Genomic DNA, 16,237 nt, shown 5'->3' on the forward strand with positions numbered 1-16,237 from the left:
CATTCCACTATTCATGGAAAGCCCCTAGTTTTGAAAAGAAGTAATAACTTTAAAATCTTAATGGTTATAGACAGATTATACAACATTGATTTATTCATTTCCCTTCAGCTTAGTCTCTATTTCAGAGGTTGCATGGTGGAATGAACTGCCAACTATTCCAGGATGTTTTAAACAGCGCATGCCCTTTCAGCCGCAACCCAGTACTAAAAAAACACCCATACACACACTCATACATTATAGCCAATTCAGTCTTTGGACTGTGGGGAAAACCGGAGCACCTGGAGGAAACCCACGAGAATACAGGGAGAACATGCAAACTCCACACAGAAATGCCAACTGACCAGCAACCTTCTTGTTGTGAGATGACAGTGCTAACCGTGCCACCCTAATTTTACAACACATGATGGATCATTTATAAAAGAGCTATATGATTAATATAGGCGTTTTTGCATTGGTTGGGGTCCCCTAATTTCCTGGGGCTCTGAAGCGGCTGCTTACCTCAATTATTGATTAAGTCCGCCCCTGACCGCTACTGCACTGGAAATAATGCTGGGTTCCACATAACTCTTTCATGTTGTCCCAACACAAATCGATTAAGTTAACCTAATCATGTTTACAAGTTTAAGTGGACTGAACTATAGTGTTGTCTCGAAACTGGAATCTGGTACCAATCAATACTAAAATTTTAAAAAGGTCCATTTGAATTCCTTCATGTTGTCCCAACACAAATTGAAAATTTTTGTGAAAATTTAGGTGGATTAAACATACAACAATTAAGTTGTCCCTAAAAAACCCTCGAGAATTGTGTTGATTCATCTCATTTAATTAAGTAGTTTGAACAAGCAGCAAAGAATCATGTTTTGAGCGTGTCATATTAATTATGAATCATAAACGTTAAGCCCAAGGCTGCCTTGTTCACGTGCCCTGTGATAAAAGCATGATTGTAAAATAGAAGGACTTCTGTACTGTCAGAAAGCAGGATTTTTTGTCCTCAGAGTGAATAAACCCCACGTCACGCTCTTTATGATGTTATGAAGTCCGATATAAACGCCATGACAACACGAGCAGCTGTACAGACGATTACTTTATGGCTTTATTGCCCTCCTGGTGATGGAGTTCCATCATAAGCTCATCTGTGATCAGATGTACACACCTTACCTCCAATCCTAGGCCATAACAGGGAAACACTTGATGCTGTTCTCAGGTCAGTGACAAAGTACAACCGATGCAACAGCATTTATTACTCCTCCAGCGCCAACCAACACCTCGCCTATTTCCAAGTTCTTCCAGTTTCCAGTCACAACGCGTCAAGAGCGACAAAACTAGGAGGAAAAAAAGACAATATTTACAAAATGCCGTCTAGTAAGAAGCTGCTGCATTTCTTGTCTAGTGCTTTTCTCTGTGGTGCTGGAGTGGCCGTGTTGGGTTATGGGATGTCGACGAACTGGGCCTCGGCCTCTTTGGAATGTGCACCACTCGACAGTAAAGAATTCAATGGATCCTCCCATCTCGAAATCGGACTTTTCAATGGCACGGAGTCCAAATTCAAGTGTCCCAGGATTGACAAACTTGGACAAAATGTTAAGGGTGAGCTTCACACAAAGAATATGATTCATTTCCTGCATGCTACATGGTAAAAGCTTACGTAAATTAGCAATTTTTAGCGTTTGGGGATTCATGTTTTAATTGTTTTCATTTTATTTCTGCTTTTGACTTGCAATATGGGATGTTGATTTCCTTCCAACAATTTTTAACCTTGAAAAGTTGGAAAATAGACTTTTTTAAAAACATTTTTATTAGGTTAAAGTGTTATATCGCGTGGGTTGGTGTATATTACGCTATAAAAACCTTGTAATAAACTGCCAGTTCACAAACTTATTTCTCTATATTTATTCGTTTTCCTTCAAATTAGTCTCTATTTTAAAGGCCAACTTCCAGCATATGTTTTACACAGTGAATGCCTTTCCTGTCGCAACCCAGTACTGGGAAACACCCACACACACACAAATTCATACACTACAGCCACTACAGCCTCTGGGGGAAACCTGAGTAACCGGAGGAAACCCACGCCAACATGGAAGAACATGCAAACTCCACACAGGAATGCCAACTGGCCAAGCTGGGACTCGAACCAGTGACCTTCTTGCTGTGAGGTGACAATGCTAACCGCTGAGCCATTGTGCCACTCTATATTTCTCTATGTATTATTTATAATACATTATATTAGTTCAAGGTGACGCAGTGGCGCAGTAGGTAATGTTGTCGCCTTACAGCAAGAAAGTCACTGATTCGAGTCCCAGCTTGGCCAGTTTGCATTTCTGTGTGGAGTTTGCATGTTCTCCCTGCATTCGCATGGGTTTCCTCCGGGTGCTCCGGTTTCCCCCACAGTCCAAAGACATGCGATACAGGTGAATTGGGTAGGCTAAATTGTCCGGTGTGTGTGAGTGTGTGTGTGAATGTGCTAGTGGATGTTTCCCAGAGATGGGTTGTGGCTGGAAGGGTGTGTAAAAATGTGCTGGATAAGTTGGTGGTTCATTCCACTGTGGCTACCTCGAATAAATAAAAGGACTAAGCCGACAAGAAAATGAATGAATGAATGAATGAATATTATTTCAAACTACTAAAGTGTATAACAAGAGTTGAACTTTCAACATCAAAAGTCGACAGAGCAGAGATCAACACACCATAATGCAATTGACAACAGTAAATAAACAGTTATATCATATTGTTAATCAACAGCTATATTTTACAGTGTAGGTTATGCTTTTTTTATTACATTTATTAGTGTAATGCTGAATTGTTTCCATTCCTTCCATTCCATATGGACAAACCCAACAGTTTGCATGGGTTTATAGGGTTAGTTCACTTAAAACTCAATATTCTGTCATAATTTCTTGACTCATCCTTCATTTGTTCCAAATAAAAGAAGATATTTCTGAGAAAGCTGAAATACAGTGGACTTCCATAATGTTTTTAAGCGGTTTTCAGCTTTCTTCAAAATATCTTCCCTTGTGTTTAAGCTGTTAAAGAAATTCAAAAAGGCTTGCAATTACTTGGGTGCAAGTTAATGGTGAGCAAATGTTCATTTTTGAACTTGGGCTTGGGTTTGTCTATGTCTTACAAAAAAATAAAATAAATAAAATAAAAAATGTTAGTTTTTTATTTCAGATTTGAATATTTCAGTGGTTTTACTTCACATTTTTATGTTTATTTAAATTGATGCCATTTGAAAATAAGTTCTTCTGACAATTTACGAGTGAAAACCATTTTCACTCGTAAAAAATGGGGGGGGGGGGGGTGTTCACCTTTATTGGATAGGACAGTAGAGAGTATTGACAGGAAATCATGGGGAGCAGAGAGAGGGGAAGGATCGGCATAGGACCGCGAAGCAAAAATCTAACTCAGGTCGCCGTGAGCACCGGAGTGCATGTGTCGACGTACTAACCACTACACCACTGGCGCCGACACTTTTCACATTTTCATTTGACGAAAATTTGAATGTTACAACACTCTAAAATATGTTGCACAGCCCAACATTTGGTCAAATATTGACAAACCCAACATTGGGATCATTTTTAAATTCTAATTTAAAGGACACTTTCAAACCTAATGGTTGGGTTTGACCCAACATTGGGTTACAGCAACCTAGCATTTGTGAAACCGGCACTAAATATAACATTGTCTTTTAGTCTGGACCAAATTAACTAAGTTAAACTTCATGAAACTAACTTCCGTTTAATAACAAAATATAACCCCAATAATCTATTTTACTGAAAGATATCATGCAAATCATTTAAGAAAAACTATGCAAAATATAATAGTGTTGGGTTGAAAATGATAAAACAGCAGATATTGTTCTAAACGAAGACCAATAGTGAAGTGCTGTGTGATTCAAACACATGTAAACTTGACAACTGACTTTATACATTTGCCATCAATTTTAAATTGCCAATGCTATTTGGATTAATGTATATATCTAAATACACTGATGTAATTTAAGTATCCAAACAGCATTCGATATTGTGACATTAAAGCCAAAACGAGTAGCAAATGAAAGCTAAAGCACAATTAAAATGATAAACTAGCATGACCTTTGGAATTACCAGGAATTTGAACCACCATTTCATATAAAATGCATGACAGGTTTATATTCACTCTTAAATAATCAAATTACAGAACTGTCATGGGTTTTCCAAATAACACTGAAGAACTTGTGAAGAACTTTTAAATATAATTTTGAAGCACACTTTATTTTAATGGACAATTCTCACTATTAGCAAACCATTAACTGAGAGTTTTAGCTCAATAAACTACTGATTTGCTTCTTATTAAAAGTTAGTAAGGTAGTAATTGGGTTTAGCTATTGGATAAAATTAAGGATGTAGAATAACACTTAATACTTAAGTTTACTAAGTACTAATAAACAGACATTATTCTATTTAATTCAATTCAATTCAATTCACCTTTATTTCTATAGCGCTTTTACAGTGTAGACTGTGTCAAAGCAGCTTCACATAGAAGATTATAGTAAATTGAAACTGTAGTTCAGTTTTCAGAGTTTAAGTTCAGTTCAGTTTGGCTCAGTTCATTCATTTTCTTCTCGGCTTAGTCCCTTTATTAATCCGAGGTCGCCACAGCATTCACACAGCATTGTATTGCATGTATTTGGTCTCTGGGGGAAACCGGCGCACTAGGAGGAAACCCACGCAAACGCAGGGAGAACATGCAAACTCCACACAGAAACGCCAACTGAGCCGAGGATCGAACCAGCAACCTTCTTGCTGTGAGGCGACAGCACTACCTACTGCGCCACTGCGTCGCCCTGGCTCAGTTCAGTGTGGTTTAATAATCACTTCTGAGAGTCCAAACACTGAAGAGCAATCCATTGATGCGCAGCTCTACAGATACCAAACCATGCAAGCCAGTGGCGACAGCGGCAGGAAAAAACTTCACCAATTGGCGAAAATGAAGAATTAAAAAACCGTGACAGAAACCAGGCTCAGTTGGGCACGACCATTTCTCCTATGGCCAAACGTCTTGTGCAGAGCTGCAGTCTAGGCACTGGAGGCTGGAGAATGCTCGACCTAAGTGAAGACTCGTCTGTCCCTGGAGCATCACAGGAATCATTCTCATGCTTTCCACTCCTCCGTGACTACCACAGTAGCTGCTCTGGATACGGCCTGGTCCAGGATTATGGAAACCTTGGGATCATCTCGTCACTGGTCTTGCATCGAATCAGTGGCGCTGCATAGTCTGAGGGCCTCAGGATGAATATCTCCAGATGGAAATATAAAATGAAAATAATTAGCGTAGCTGCTGTTCATAGTGTATATAAAGGAGATGCAGAAACTTGCGTGGAGCACATACATGTATCATACTGCTAAGTGATTCACTGTGTGGATGCTTTGCTAAAAATATAGGTCTTTAATCTAGTTTTGAATTGGGAGAGTGTGTCTGAGCCTCGGGCATTATCAGTAGGGCTATTCCAGAGTTTTGGAGCCATAAATGAGAAGGCTTGACCTCCTTTACTCGACTTTGCTTTTCTAGGTACTATTAGAAGCTCTGAGTTTTGAGATCTTATCGAGCAGGTTGGATCGTAGCGAGACAGAAGGTTGGTTAGATAAACAGGAGCCAGATTATTTAAAGCTTTATAGGTAAGAAGCAATATTTTAAATTCAATACGAAACTTAACAGGCAGCCAGTGTAAGGAGGATAAAATTGGGGTGATACGATCATATTTTCTACACCTGGTAAAAACTCTGGCAGCTGCATTTTGTACTAGCTGAAGTTTATAAATAGAGGATGCAATATCTTAATAATAAGCAGATAATAAGCCAGTGATTACTAGCGAGAATTGGTACTTAAACTAATGTTGCCCATTTTTGTAAGGAAAAGTTTGAGAGGATGTAAACTATTCTTAAATCGATAGAAGGCACTGAAGAATCTATGTTTTTATATTTAAAAAATTACCAATAAATTTGTTGTTCGCATCAACAATACAGAATAATTTCAAAATAAATGTAAACTTTCTTTTCTGTCCACCCTCCACCCCAGTCCCACCTTCTCTAAACAGAATACTTAAATGGATATAGTTGTAAGACATTGAGCTGATGTTGACGACGCGGTGGCGCAGTAGGTAGTGCTGTCACCTCACAGCAAGAAGGTCGCTGGTTCGAGCCTCGACTGGGTCAATGAGTGTTTCTGTGTGGAGTTTGCATGTTCAAGTGGGTTTCCTCCGGGTGCTCCGTTTCCCCCCACAGTCCAAAGACATGTGGTACAGGTGAATTGGGTAAGCTAAATTGTCCGTAGTGTATGAGTGTGTGAATGAGTGTGTATGGATGTTTCCCAGAGATAGATTGGTTACTTCTGTAAGGGCATCCGCTGCATAAAGCATGTGCTGGATAAGTTGGCGGATCATTCCGCTGTGGCGACCCGAATAAATAAAGGGACTAAGCCAAAAAGAAAAGGAATGAATGAATGAGCTGATGTATAAAATAAGAGGACATGAACAAGTAAATAAGAATCTTTATTTTTAAGAATACGCTGAATTGTCATTTTATTTCAAAATCGATTTTTGTGCATTTTTCATCTACATGCATATACTTATTTCCCCCCAAACTTTATAGGATTTCCCAATAATTTACAAATATCTGCATCCCATTCTTATTATGTATCCCTATATACATTTCTGCAAAGCACCAAATACGTCACAGGAGCTACATTATTTTGCAGTTTTTGTTTTCACTAATCCACCAGAGGCCGCTGTGTATGCTTTGAGATCTTAAATTTCTCTCTTGAATGCCATTCGCGCATACTGTTCTTGTTTAAATCTACCAGAGACCGCTGTTGACTGACTGACTGACCAATCGACTGACTCACCCCCCTCCTTCAATAAACCCAACCAATGTTTTCAAAAGCACAGATTGACCAGTGCTCACCCTCATTCCCTAATCCCAACCGAAAATGTTTTCGAAAGCAATTCAGAAAAAGAAACGCCCTCATGGCCGCCTAATTTTTACCTCATCTTTAGATTTTACCACATTCTTACCCTGTTATTTACTTGCTTATTTTATTTTTGGCTTTTGTTTTTGTCTTACCTGCTTTCTGGAACTGTTCTTCATTTGACTTGAACCCTGTCATTGCGGTCAACTCTTCTCTGCGTCTTAAGTCCCGCGACGTACACTGCAAGCCACTGGACAAACTAGTAACAGTAAGAAAGATGTCCATATGTAGGTGTGCGGTAAGCTGCTAGCGCAAAAAGGAATGACGTCATACCGCCTGTAGCATTCATTTTAAAGATAAAATGCAGCCAAATGTACTTCTGGCTACATAATTCAGGATCTCCAAAAATCTATATAGGGCTACGTTTTCAGAATGATCCAACCCAGGCTCATTGTGGAAACGTAGTCCCACGGACGTTTCTGGAGACCGCGGAATACATCCCGGCGGGTACGTACGGCTGCAGTTTCTGTTTTTGCGAATCCGCGAGAGGCCGCTGTTGTGCGCTTTTTCGCACCTCAGACGCCTCTCGCGGGTGTGAACTCGCGTGAACCCGCCGGAGGCCGCTGTCCGACTGACCGGATGATTGACTGCGCGACCGGCCAATCGGCCGACTCGCCCTCCTCCTTCCCTGAACCCAACCAATTTTACCAATCGACCCGCCCGCCCGCTTGCTTCCCTAAACCCGAGCAACAGTTCACAAAAGCCGTCCAAAAAAATAAAAGCTCTGATTTTTTTTTTTTTTTATTCCACCGCGTTTTCGGATTTCGCCACGTTCTCACCCTGTTACGAAACTCGTTCACTTAATTTTTGGGATTCTGTTTTTGTCTTACCTGATTGCTGGAACCGCTCTTCCCCGGACTCGAAACCGGTCGCCGTGGTCGACTCCTTTCTGCATCTCGAGCCTGCCGAGGTACACGCTGAGCTGAGTGGACAAACGGGTTGCAGCGGGGAAGCCCTCCACAAGGAGGTAAGGCAAGCACGAAAGGGAACGGCGTCACACCGCCCCGCAGTGTTTGCTTGAAAAAAATTAACGCAGCCGTACATACCCCCGGGACGTATTCCGCTGTCTCCAGAAACGTCCGCGGGACTACGTTTTCAGAATGAGCTTGGGTTGGAATGATCCTATGTTGAATGTCTCACATTTTAGAAAATTAATGTACATTTTGACATATATAGAGAGAAGCAAATTAAACAAGGATCAAAAATGGTTGTCAATTTTGGACCCCCAAAAAATATGTATCTACATAAATATTCTAATAGTGTTTTTCTCTTTTCTCTTTTCTCTTAGTGTTTGATCGTCTGGCCAAATTATCAGGAGCTCCGGTTATTCTGCACGGTCTGGTGGTGATTCTGTTAGCTCTGGCTCTTCTGGGCTCTGCGGGCAGTATTCTGGTCACACTGTATAACAGCTTCAGTAATCCATATCAGACCTACATGGGACCAGTTGGGCTTTACACATGCAGTGGGCTTAGTGGTGAGAAAACACACACTTACACTTTCGACACAATCAAAGATAATTCAATCTCATTGCTGTTTTGCGTGCATTTGATTAGATGACAAGAAAAAGTGCCTAATCTGAGATCAGGACAGTAGACAGCTTGGTGCATGGGGTTAGGGCTGTCATTGACAACATTAATAGACCATTATATTTTCATTATATATAGGCCAGGGTTGTTATACTGACCCAGTAAACATTTATTTTCATGCACAACACTCTGTGAAAAAAAAAACATCAAATGCTTGCCGTAATCCTAACTCTTAAATGCGATATGGTCATTTAAATGATGTGCGCACAGGTTTCACTTTCACTTCCGAGTGCAGCTCATGGCTCATGTCACTGTGAGAAAAACACATACATGCAAATCAAACCTCCCGCACAGCCCTCAAACGATCGCTCTGTGCAACAAACTGAATGTTATTTACAACTTTATTACCTGTTATTCACAGCCTATGCAAGTTCTGTTCACTAAAGTAGGCGTCATGCGTGCACACGCGCACGTTCTCGGTAGTAAACAAACATTGCTTCAGCTCACGTGTGATTTCGTAGCCGTGAATACATCATTACATGAAGACAGAAATGACATTTCTGGGTGAATTATGCCTTATAAATACAGTATGTGACACTTTTAACGCCATATGAAGGTGTCAATGTTGCTGTGAAGACTTGTGCGACTGCCTTGCTTCTCTCCTGACCATGAAAATATAATTGGCTGATTTGTAGAAAAGCTGAATTAAGATTGTGTGTAGGGTCGAATCGAGATCGTGAACTTTTTTGATTAATCGTGCAGCCCTAATTATGAGATTTTAAGCACAGTATTTAGCTGAATTAGCTTGTCGCATTGTCATAAAATCATGAAAAAATTCATTGTTAATTATTGTTATTACACAATTATTGTTATTACACAAGTTTGGTATTGGTATGTCATTCCCAGTTAACTACTGGAAGTAATGTAGGCTCTTCCGGAAACTTCGACTCAATGAATACGTTCAAATCTATATACTTACACATCCTCAATACATAACATCTGTAAATGACCTGTTTTCTGTATTTTTTATGCTTTTGAATTGCTTTAACCTCTTCAAGGTGTTTTTTACATGCATTTGTTTATTTCTCTTTGCTATTTGGGCTTATTGGAACCTATCGAATAAAACCTAAGTATCATATTTCGAAATGATGTATTTTAGAGAAAAATGATGTCTATATATGTGGACTCGTGGTTCGAATTTACATAATTTTGAATTTACCCTTTTTCATGACTGTTTTTAATGCATATGTAACATTTTTTTGAACATGTTTTTACTATTAGATATTAAAAATCTCATTTTTGGCCCATTTTGGACAGTTAAAAATAGTGTTTGGGACATTTCTTCCGCTGCAAAACAGTTGCAGGATGACACTGTATGTCTGTAACAAAATATAAAACGTTCAAAGTATTTTAAATAGCCACTTAAGAGCTAAAATGTGCTGTCCACATATGTGGCCACTGGCTTAAACATTGCTCCAACAACTTTTGATGTGGAAAAGATTGAAAAAGTGACTTTTATTGTAATTTTTAATAGTTTTAAGTGATAAATAGTCTGTATTGGTGTTTAGATTATGTTACAAAAACCAGGTATTTACAATATATTCTTTCAAACTACTAAAATTTCAATAAAAGCCACTTTTGTACTGTTCAGTTTCAACTGTAGAGTTGAATTTTGACATCAAAAGTCAACAGAGCACAGATAAAGCACCTATGATTTAATTTATAATCACACATAAATTGGAAACATCCTTGAAATTCAAAATACAGAAACTGTTAATTAACATATTCATGTTTTACAGTATTTCGCTGCTTTTTAAAAATGTTTAGTTATAAAAATCTTGTTTCAGTTAATAACTAACCTGTTTTAATAATCTTTGTTTATATGTTGTCCACAATTTATGACTGATATATATGACTTTTATTGTCATTTTTAATAGTTTGGAGTGATATTCAGTCTGTATTGCTGTAGTAGATTAGGTTACAAAAACCTGGTAAATGAACAATTTTTTTTTCTTCTTATTTCTCCATAAATGATTTCTTATAGCCCCTACAATAAATGTTTCAAACTATAAAAATGTCAATAAAGTCACTTTATTAAACTGCAGAGTTGAATTTTCAACATCAAAAGTCAAAAGAGCAGAGATAAAAGCACCTATATTTGTATTTATAATCATAAATATACAAAAAACACCCTTGAAATTCAAAATACATAAACTGTTCATTAACATATTTATTTTTTACAGTATTTCGCTGCATTTTTAAAATGTTTAGTTATAAAAATCTTGTTTTAGTTAACAATAAACCTGTTTTAATGATCTTTGTTTATGTTGTCCAGTATTTATGACTCATATATTTGACTTTAATTGTCATTTTTAATAGTTTGAAGGGATTTACAGTCTGTATTGCAGTAGTAGATTAGGATTCAACTGCATTTTCAACATCAAGAGTCAAAAGAGCAGAGATAAAAGCACCTATATTTCTATTTATAATCATAAATGTCCAAAAAACACCCTTGAAATGTAAAATACAGAAACTGTTCATTAACATATTTATGTTCACAGTATATAGTTGCTCTTTTAAAAGGTTTAGTTATGCAAATCTTGTTTTAGTTGCAGGCTTAAATCATAATGAACCTGTTTTAATGATCTTTCTTTAGGTTGTCCAGTATTTATGACTCATATATTTGAGTTTAATTGTCATTTTTAATAGTTTGAAGTGATTTACAGTCTGTATTGCGGTAGTAGATTAGGTCACAAAAACCTGACAAATAAACAGTTTTTCTTTTTTCTACATAAATAATTTCTTAATTGTTTCAAACTACTAAAATGTCAATAAAGTCACTTTATTAAACTGCAGAGTTGAATTTTCAACATCAAAAGAGCAGAGATAAAAGCGCCTGTATTTTAATTCATAATCACAAACATACAAAAAAAAAACACTCTTGAAATGTAAAATACAGAAACTGTTCATTAACATATTTATCTTCACAGTATATTGTTCTTTTTTAAATGTTTAGTTATAAAAATCTGGTTTTAGTTGCAGGCTTGAATCATATTGAACCTGTTTTAATGATCTTTTCTTCCCTTTTATGTTCTCCAGTCTGTGCATCCGCTCTGTCGCTGATTTTCTACGTGTCGAACGCGTATGTGGGCGAGTTGTTCGAGACTCTGGTAAAAGCCGACGAGGCCAACGTAATGCTGCGAAAAAATGAAATTACCTTGCATTTGGGTTTCTTTCTCCTGATCCCGTACATCTGTGTAAACTTGCTGGCTATCCTTGTGGTCTATTTGTACGTCCACGCCATGTACACACGCCGCAAAGAGCAGGAGAAACCAACAGAGGACGCGCCCATAGACATCATGCTCTTCTAAAGTCAGAAAACAGCACAGGAGCTGAAATGAGTCCATTATTCTTAAACGGTAACATTAATGTGAACTGCAGAACTGAACTTTGTTTATAACCAAGAAATTGTATTCAATATATATCAGTGTTTCCCAACCCTGTTCCTGAAGGCACACCAACAGTACACATTTTCAACTTCTCCCTGATTAAACACATCTGAACCAACTTATCAGTACATTAGAAGAGACACAAAAACCTGAAATGAATGGGTCAGATAAGAGAGACATCCAAAATAAGTAATGTTGGTGTGCCTCCAGGAACAGGATTGGGAAACACTGGACTATGCATATACACTAAAGCCCATTAAAAGTCAACACAGGCTCATTGTGAATACGTAGCCCTGTATACATTTCTGGAGAGCATGAATTATGTAGCCAGAGGTACAATTGGCTGCATTTCATCTTTAAAATGAATGCTATGGGGTGGTGTGATGCCTCTGACAACTTCTGTTTCTTCTTGCGCTACCATCTGACTGCTTACATCTGTATGGACGGCTTTTCCAAGGTTACCAGTTTGCCCAGTGGCTCGCAATGTACATTAGCAAATGGGAGATGCAGAGTGGTGTTGACAGGGACGACGGGGTTCAGGTCCAAAGAAGAACGGTTCCAGAAAGCAGGTAAAACAAAAACAGAAAGCAAACAATTAAATAAACAAGTAAATAACAGTGTGAGCATGTTGTGAAATCTGTAAACGTGTTAAAAATCAGAGAAGTTTAGGAAAGTGGGTGGCTGGATCAATTAGTGCTTTTGAAAACACAATCACTTGGGTTTCGGGAAGAGAGTGAGTGAGGGTATTGGCTGGTTAGTTAGTCAGTCAGTCAGTCAGTCAGTCAACAGCAGCCTCTGGTGGATTTACATGAGAACAGCAGGTGCAGATCTCAAAAAGTGTTTACAGCATCCTCTGGCGGATTCAGAAAACCAAAAATTTTTTTTAAAAATATACCTCCTGGGATGTATTTCACGCTCTCCAGAAATGTATTTAGGGGTGCGTATCAATAATGAGCTTGGGTTGTGTGAAGTAGTTGGACTCAGATAACAGTGTCTTATAAAATATACGCTTATGCTATGCATCTTAAAGGGATAGTTCGCACAAAAATGCACATTTTATGACACTGTAAAAAAATCCCATGTCGTCCCAATGCAAATTGATTACGTTAATAGGTTTTACAACGTTAAGTTGATTGAACATAAAACCATTAAGCACCCCCCCCAAAAAAAAAACAACTCAAGAATTATGTTGTTTGAGCTCATTTTAAATAAGTAGTTTGAACAAGCAGCAAAAGTGTACTATTTGCATTTATTCATTTTTTTTATAAATATATTTTAAAAACTATATGTAACCATTGACTTTCATAGTATTTGTTTTCTTTAAAATGTATAATTAAAAAAACTTATTTTTTGTTTCTAATAAAGAAGTCAAAAAGGTTTGAAACAAGTGAAGTTTGAGTGAACGATGACAGAAATTTCTTGCTAATTTTATTTTTTATTGGCATTTAACAAGACCATACATTGTAGTATGCAGAAAAAATAAAATAAAAATTTAAAGATGACTCCTTAAATGTACAATGTTTTTTTTAAGGTAAGTGGATGTAAACAATTTATTTGGGCTGAATTTAAACCAAAATATTAAGTTGAACTTTAATAAATTTAAAGTGTTTGTTTAAATACAGCCCATATTAAATGATTGCAACAATTATGCAGGAATCTTTTTTTTTCAGTGTATACAATACAGATTAAGAAAACTTACAGACTGTCTTAGATTTTTTATTTTCCCACTATCCCCTCAAAATAAAATAAAATTAATTAATTAAAAACAAACATAACCTCTGAAAAAAAATGAGCAAGTTTACAAATAAGAGTAAATAAGAGTAGAGAAAGAGATGAAAAGATCCCTTTAGGTAGTCAACATTTGCACTCTTCAGTAGTTTACTGTGTATTAGAGCTGATGTCAACAGAACAGGGTAAGCCTCTCTGATATAGTCTAGAATTTTCATTTCTGAGTGAACTATCCCTTTAAAAATCATATTCCACCTAACGCACACATTTTAAGTGTTCAGATATTGTATTTTCATGGGCTACAGCATGTATTTTCTTGCACTCATGTTCAAGAACGATAACATCAAAATATTGTACAAAACATGTTTTATAAATTTCATTTTATTGTCCTGCTTTTTCTAATAAGAATGTGATATCTTTGTATGACGTGAAACTGCTTAAGGAAAGTGAGCCAAGTTTTATATATTGTATTGGATGGATATTTTAAAATATGTTGTGCTTTTATTTATCTGTTTATTGATAAGATGCTATTAGTAATATCTAATTATCAGTACATTTTACTTCCGCTGTTCAAATTACTGTATATATTACTGTAATTATTACAATAATTAAAATAATGAGTAATGAGGATCTTGTGTTCAGTTTTTTAGGACTTCAACATTTAATGTCTGTTAGCTAATCATTGCTCACTCAGAGATTCTGTATTTTAAAAGGCATTGGAAAACGGGCTGATAAAATCAAATGGCTCACTAAATTGCACTGATGGATTATTATATAACAGATTATATCCTATTACAGAAATGCCAGGTCATTGTGAGTCACTGTAGGACGTCATTTCCCACAATCACTGCATCAACTCAACCTTGACCCTTGGACTTTGTGAATATTCTCGTGTATTATTTTGATAAGAGCTGCAGGGTGTGATCTGGAATTCAGCCAGCAGAGGGCGGCATAATCTCAGAAAAAAAACTTTAACTCGGATAAACAAACTTGTTTTTGTGCTTCAGTAAATATGAAGTTATTGAATATTTACTGTTTTTAATCCTTTGTAATGTTAAGAATGAACAATGGGAAACACCATTGCTCCATTAATTCAACGGCGCACATCAAAGCAAGCTTTAAAAGGATAGTTCAACCTAAATTTTTAATTCTGTCATCGCTCACTCATTCTTGAATTGTTTCAAATCAGTTTCTGTTGTTGTGTTAAACACATAGGAAGATATTTTATAGAATGTTGGAAACCTGTAACTATTGACTTCCATAGTAAGAGAAACAAATGTTATGGAAGTCAGTGGTTACAAGTTTTCAACATTTATCAAAATGTTGTGTGTGCATGTGTGTGTGTGTGTGTGTGTGTGTGTGTGTGTGTGTGTGTGTGTGTGTGTGTGTGTGTGTGTGCGTGCGTGCGTGTGTGTGTGTTTAGTAGAACAAAAAAGCTCAAACTGGGATAGAACAATTAAAGTGTGAGTAAAAGATGACTGAATTTTTATTTTCGGGTAAACTATCCCTTTAAAAAGCAGATGAAGTTTAGTTCTGAGATATTCCATCTAACTATATAGTTCTAATGGCACTATTTCATAAATGTTTGTTAAAAAAAGTGTCTTCATTTATACTCAACTGTAGAGTTTTGATCCTGAAAAGTTATTTATAAATTTTCTTCCATTAATGTCAAGAAGTTCACGTCACTCATTTAATAATTTTACCCTCAAATTATTAAAAAAATTGCAGAAAATTAATTCAAAGTAAAAATGTTTAAGTTTTTCTCCCTAAAATGTTTTTTTTTTTTTAATATATTTTTAATCTTTAAAAATAGCATGTAAAAGGAGAGCATTTGCATTGGTTAGCATTTGCATAACTACGATAAAGCTTCAAATATTTTGAATATTCAAATAATAATAATAACAATAATAGTAAAACACAATAAATGAATTCAGAGTATTTTTTTTTCTGAAACTATTATTAATTTTTTTTTAAAAAAGCATTCCATGATGTACACTCATAGAAATAAAGGTATGTGAGCTGTCACTGTGCTGGTACCTTTTCAAAAGGTACAGATATGTACCTAAAAGGTCCATATTAATACCTCAAGGGTATATATTAGTATCTAAAAAGTATAAAAGTGTTCCTCTTAAAATTTTAGGTACTAATATATACTTTTGAGGTACCAATATGGACCCTTTAAGTACAACTGTATACCTTTTGAAAAGGTACCACACCAGTGACAGCTCTCGTACCTTTCTCGTACCTTTCTCGTACCCTATTTCTGAAAGTGTATACAAAAAGATAAATAATCATGTTTTGTTCACATTCGCATTAAAAATGAATGCATTTTTTAAATGTTTTTGAATGTTCAGAAAAAAAAATAAAGAAATAAAAAATAAAAGTTTTTTAAAACCCAATTTTTCTTTTCTCCATCATTTTTGGTAAATGAAGAAACGTAAAAAACATGCACATTTTTTCACCTTTGGACTTGTTCCAAACCAGTTTGAGTTTTTTGTTAAACACAAAAGAAGATATTTTGAAACCTGTAAC

At 36.5% G+C, this 16,237-nt stretch overlaps 1 protein-coding gene across 1 annotated transcript; it reads left to right on the forward strand.

Moving 5' to 3' along the window:
- The first annotated feature begins 1,072 nt into the window (after positions 1-1,072).
- On the forward strand, positions 1,073-12,857 carry clrn3 (clarin 3). The gene is made up of 3 exons (XM_087276958.1): positions 1,073-1,587; positions 8,291-8,476; positions 11,628-12,857. The coding sequence occupies exons 1-3, from the start codon at positions 1,353-1,355 to the stop codon at positions 11,897-11,899; spliced, it is 693 nt and encodes a 230-aa protein (XP_087133084.1). The 5' UTR covers positions 1,073-1,352; the 3' UTR covers positions 11,900-12,857.
- The last annotated feature ends 3,380 nt before the right edge of the window (positions 12,858-16,237 follow it).

The sequence above is a fragment of the Danio rerio genome, chromosome 12 (genome assembly GCF_052040795.2).
Source record: "Danio rerio strain M-AB ecotype USA chromosome 12, GRCz13ab, whole genome shotgun sequence".
NCBI lineage: Eukaryota > Metazoa > Chordata > Actinopteri > Cypriniformes > Danionidae > Danio > Danio rerio.

Excerpts from the sequence above, each read along its gene's own strand:
- clrn3 (XM_087276958.1), top strand. The coding sequence starts at position 1,353 with ATGCCGTCTAGTAAGAAGCTGCTGCATTTCTTGTCTAGTGCTTTTCTC. Across the intron at positions 1,588-8,290 it reads ACTTGGACAAAATGTTAAGG|TGTTTGATCGTCTGGCCAAA; the intron begins GTGAGCTTCACA and ends CTTTTCTCTTAG. Across the intron at positions 8,477-11,627 it reads CACATGCAGTGGGCTTAGTG|TCTGTGCATCCGCTCTGTCG; the intron begins GTGAGAAAACAC and ends TATGTTCTCCAG.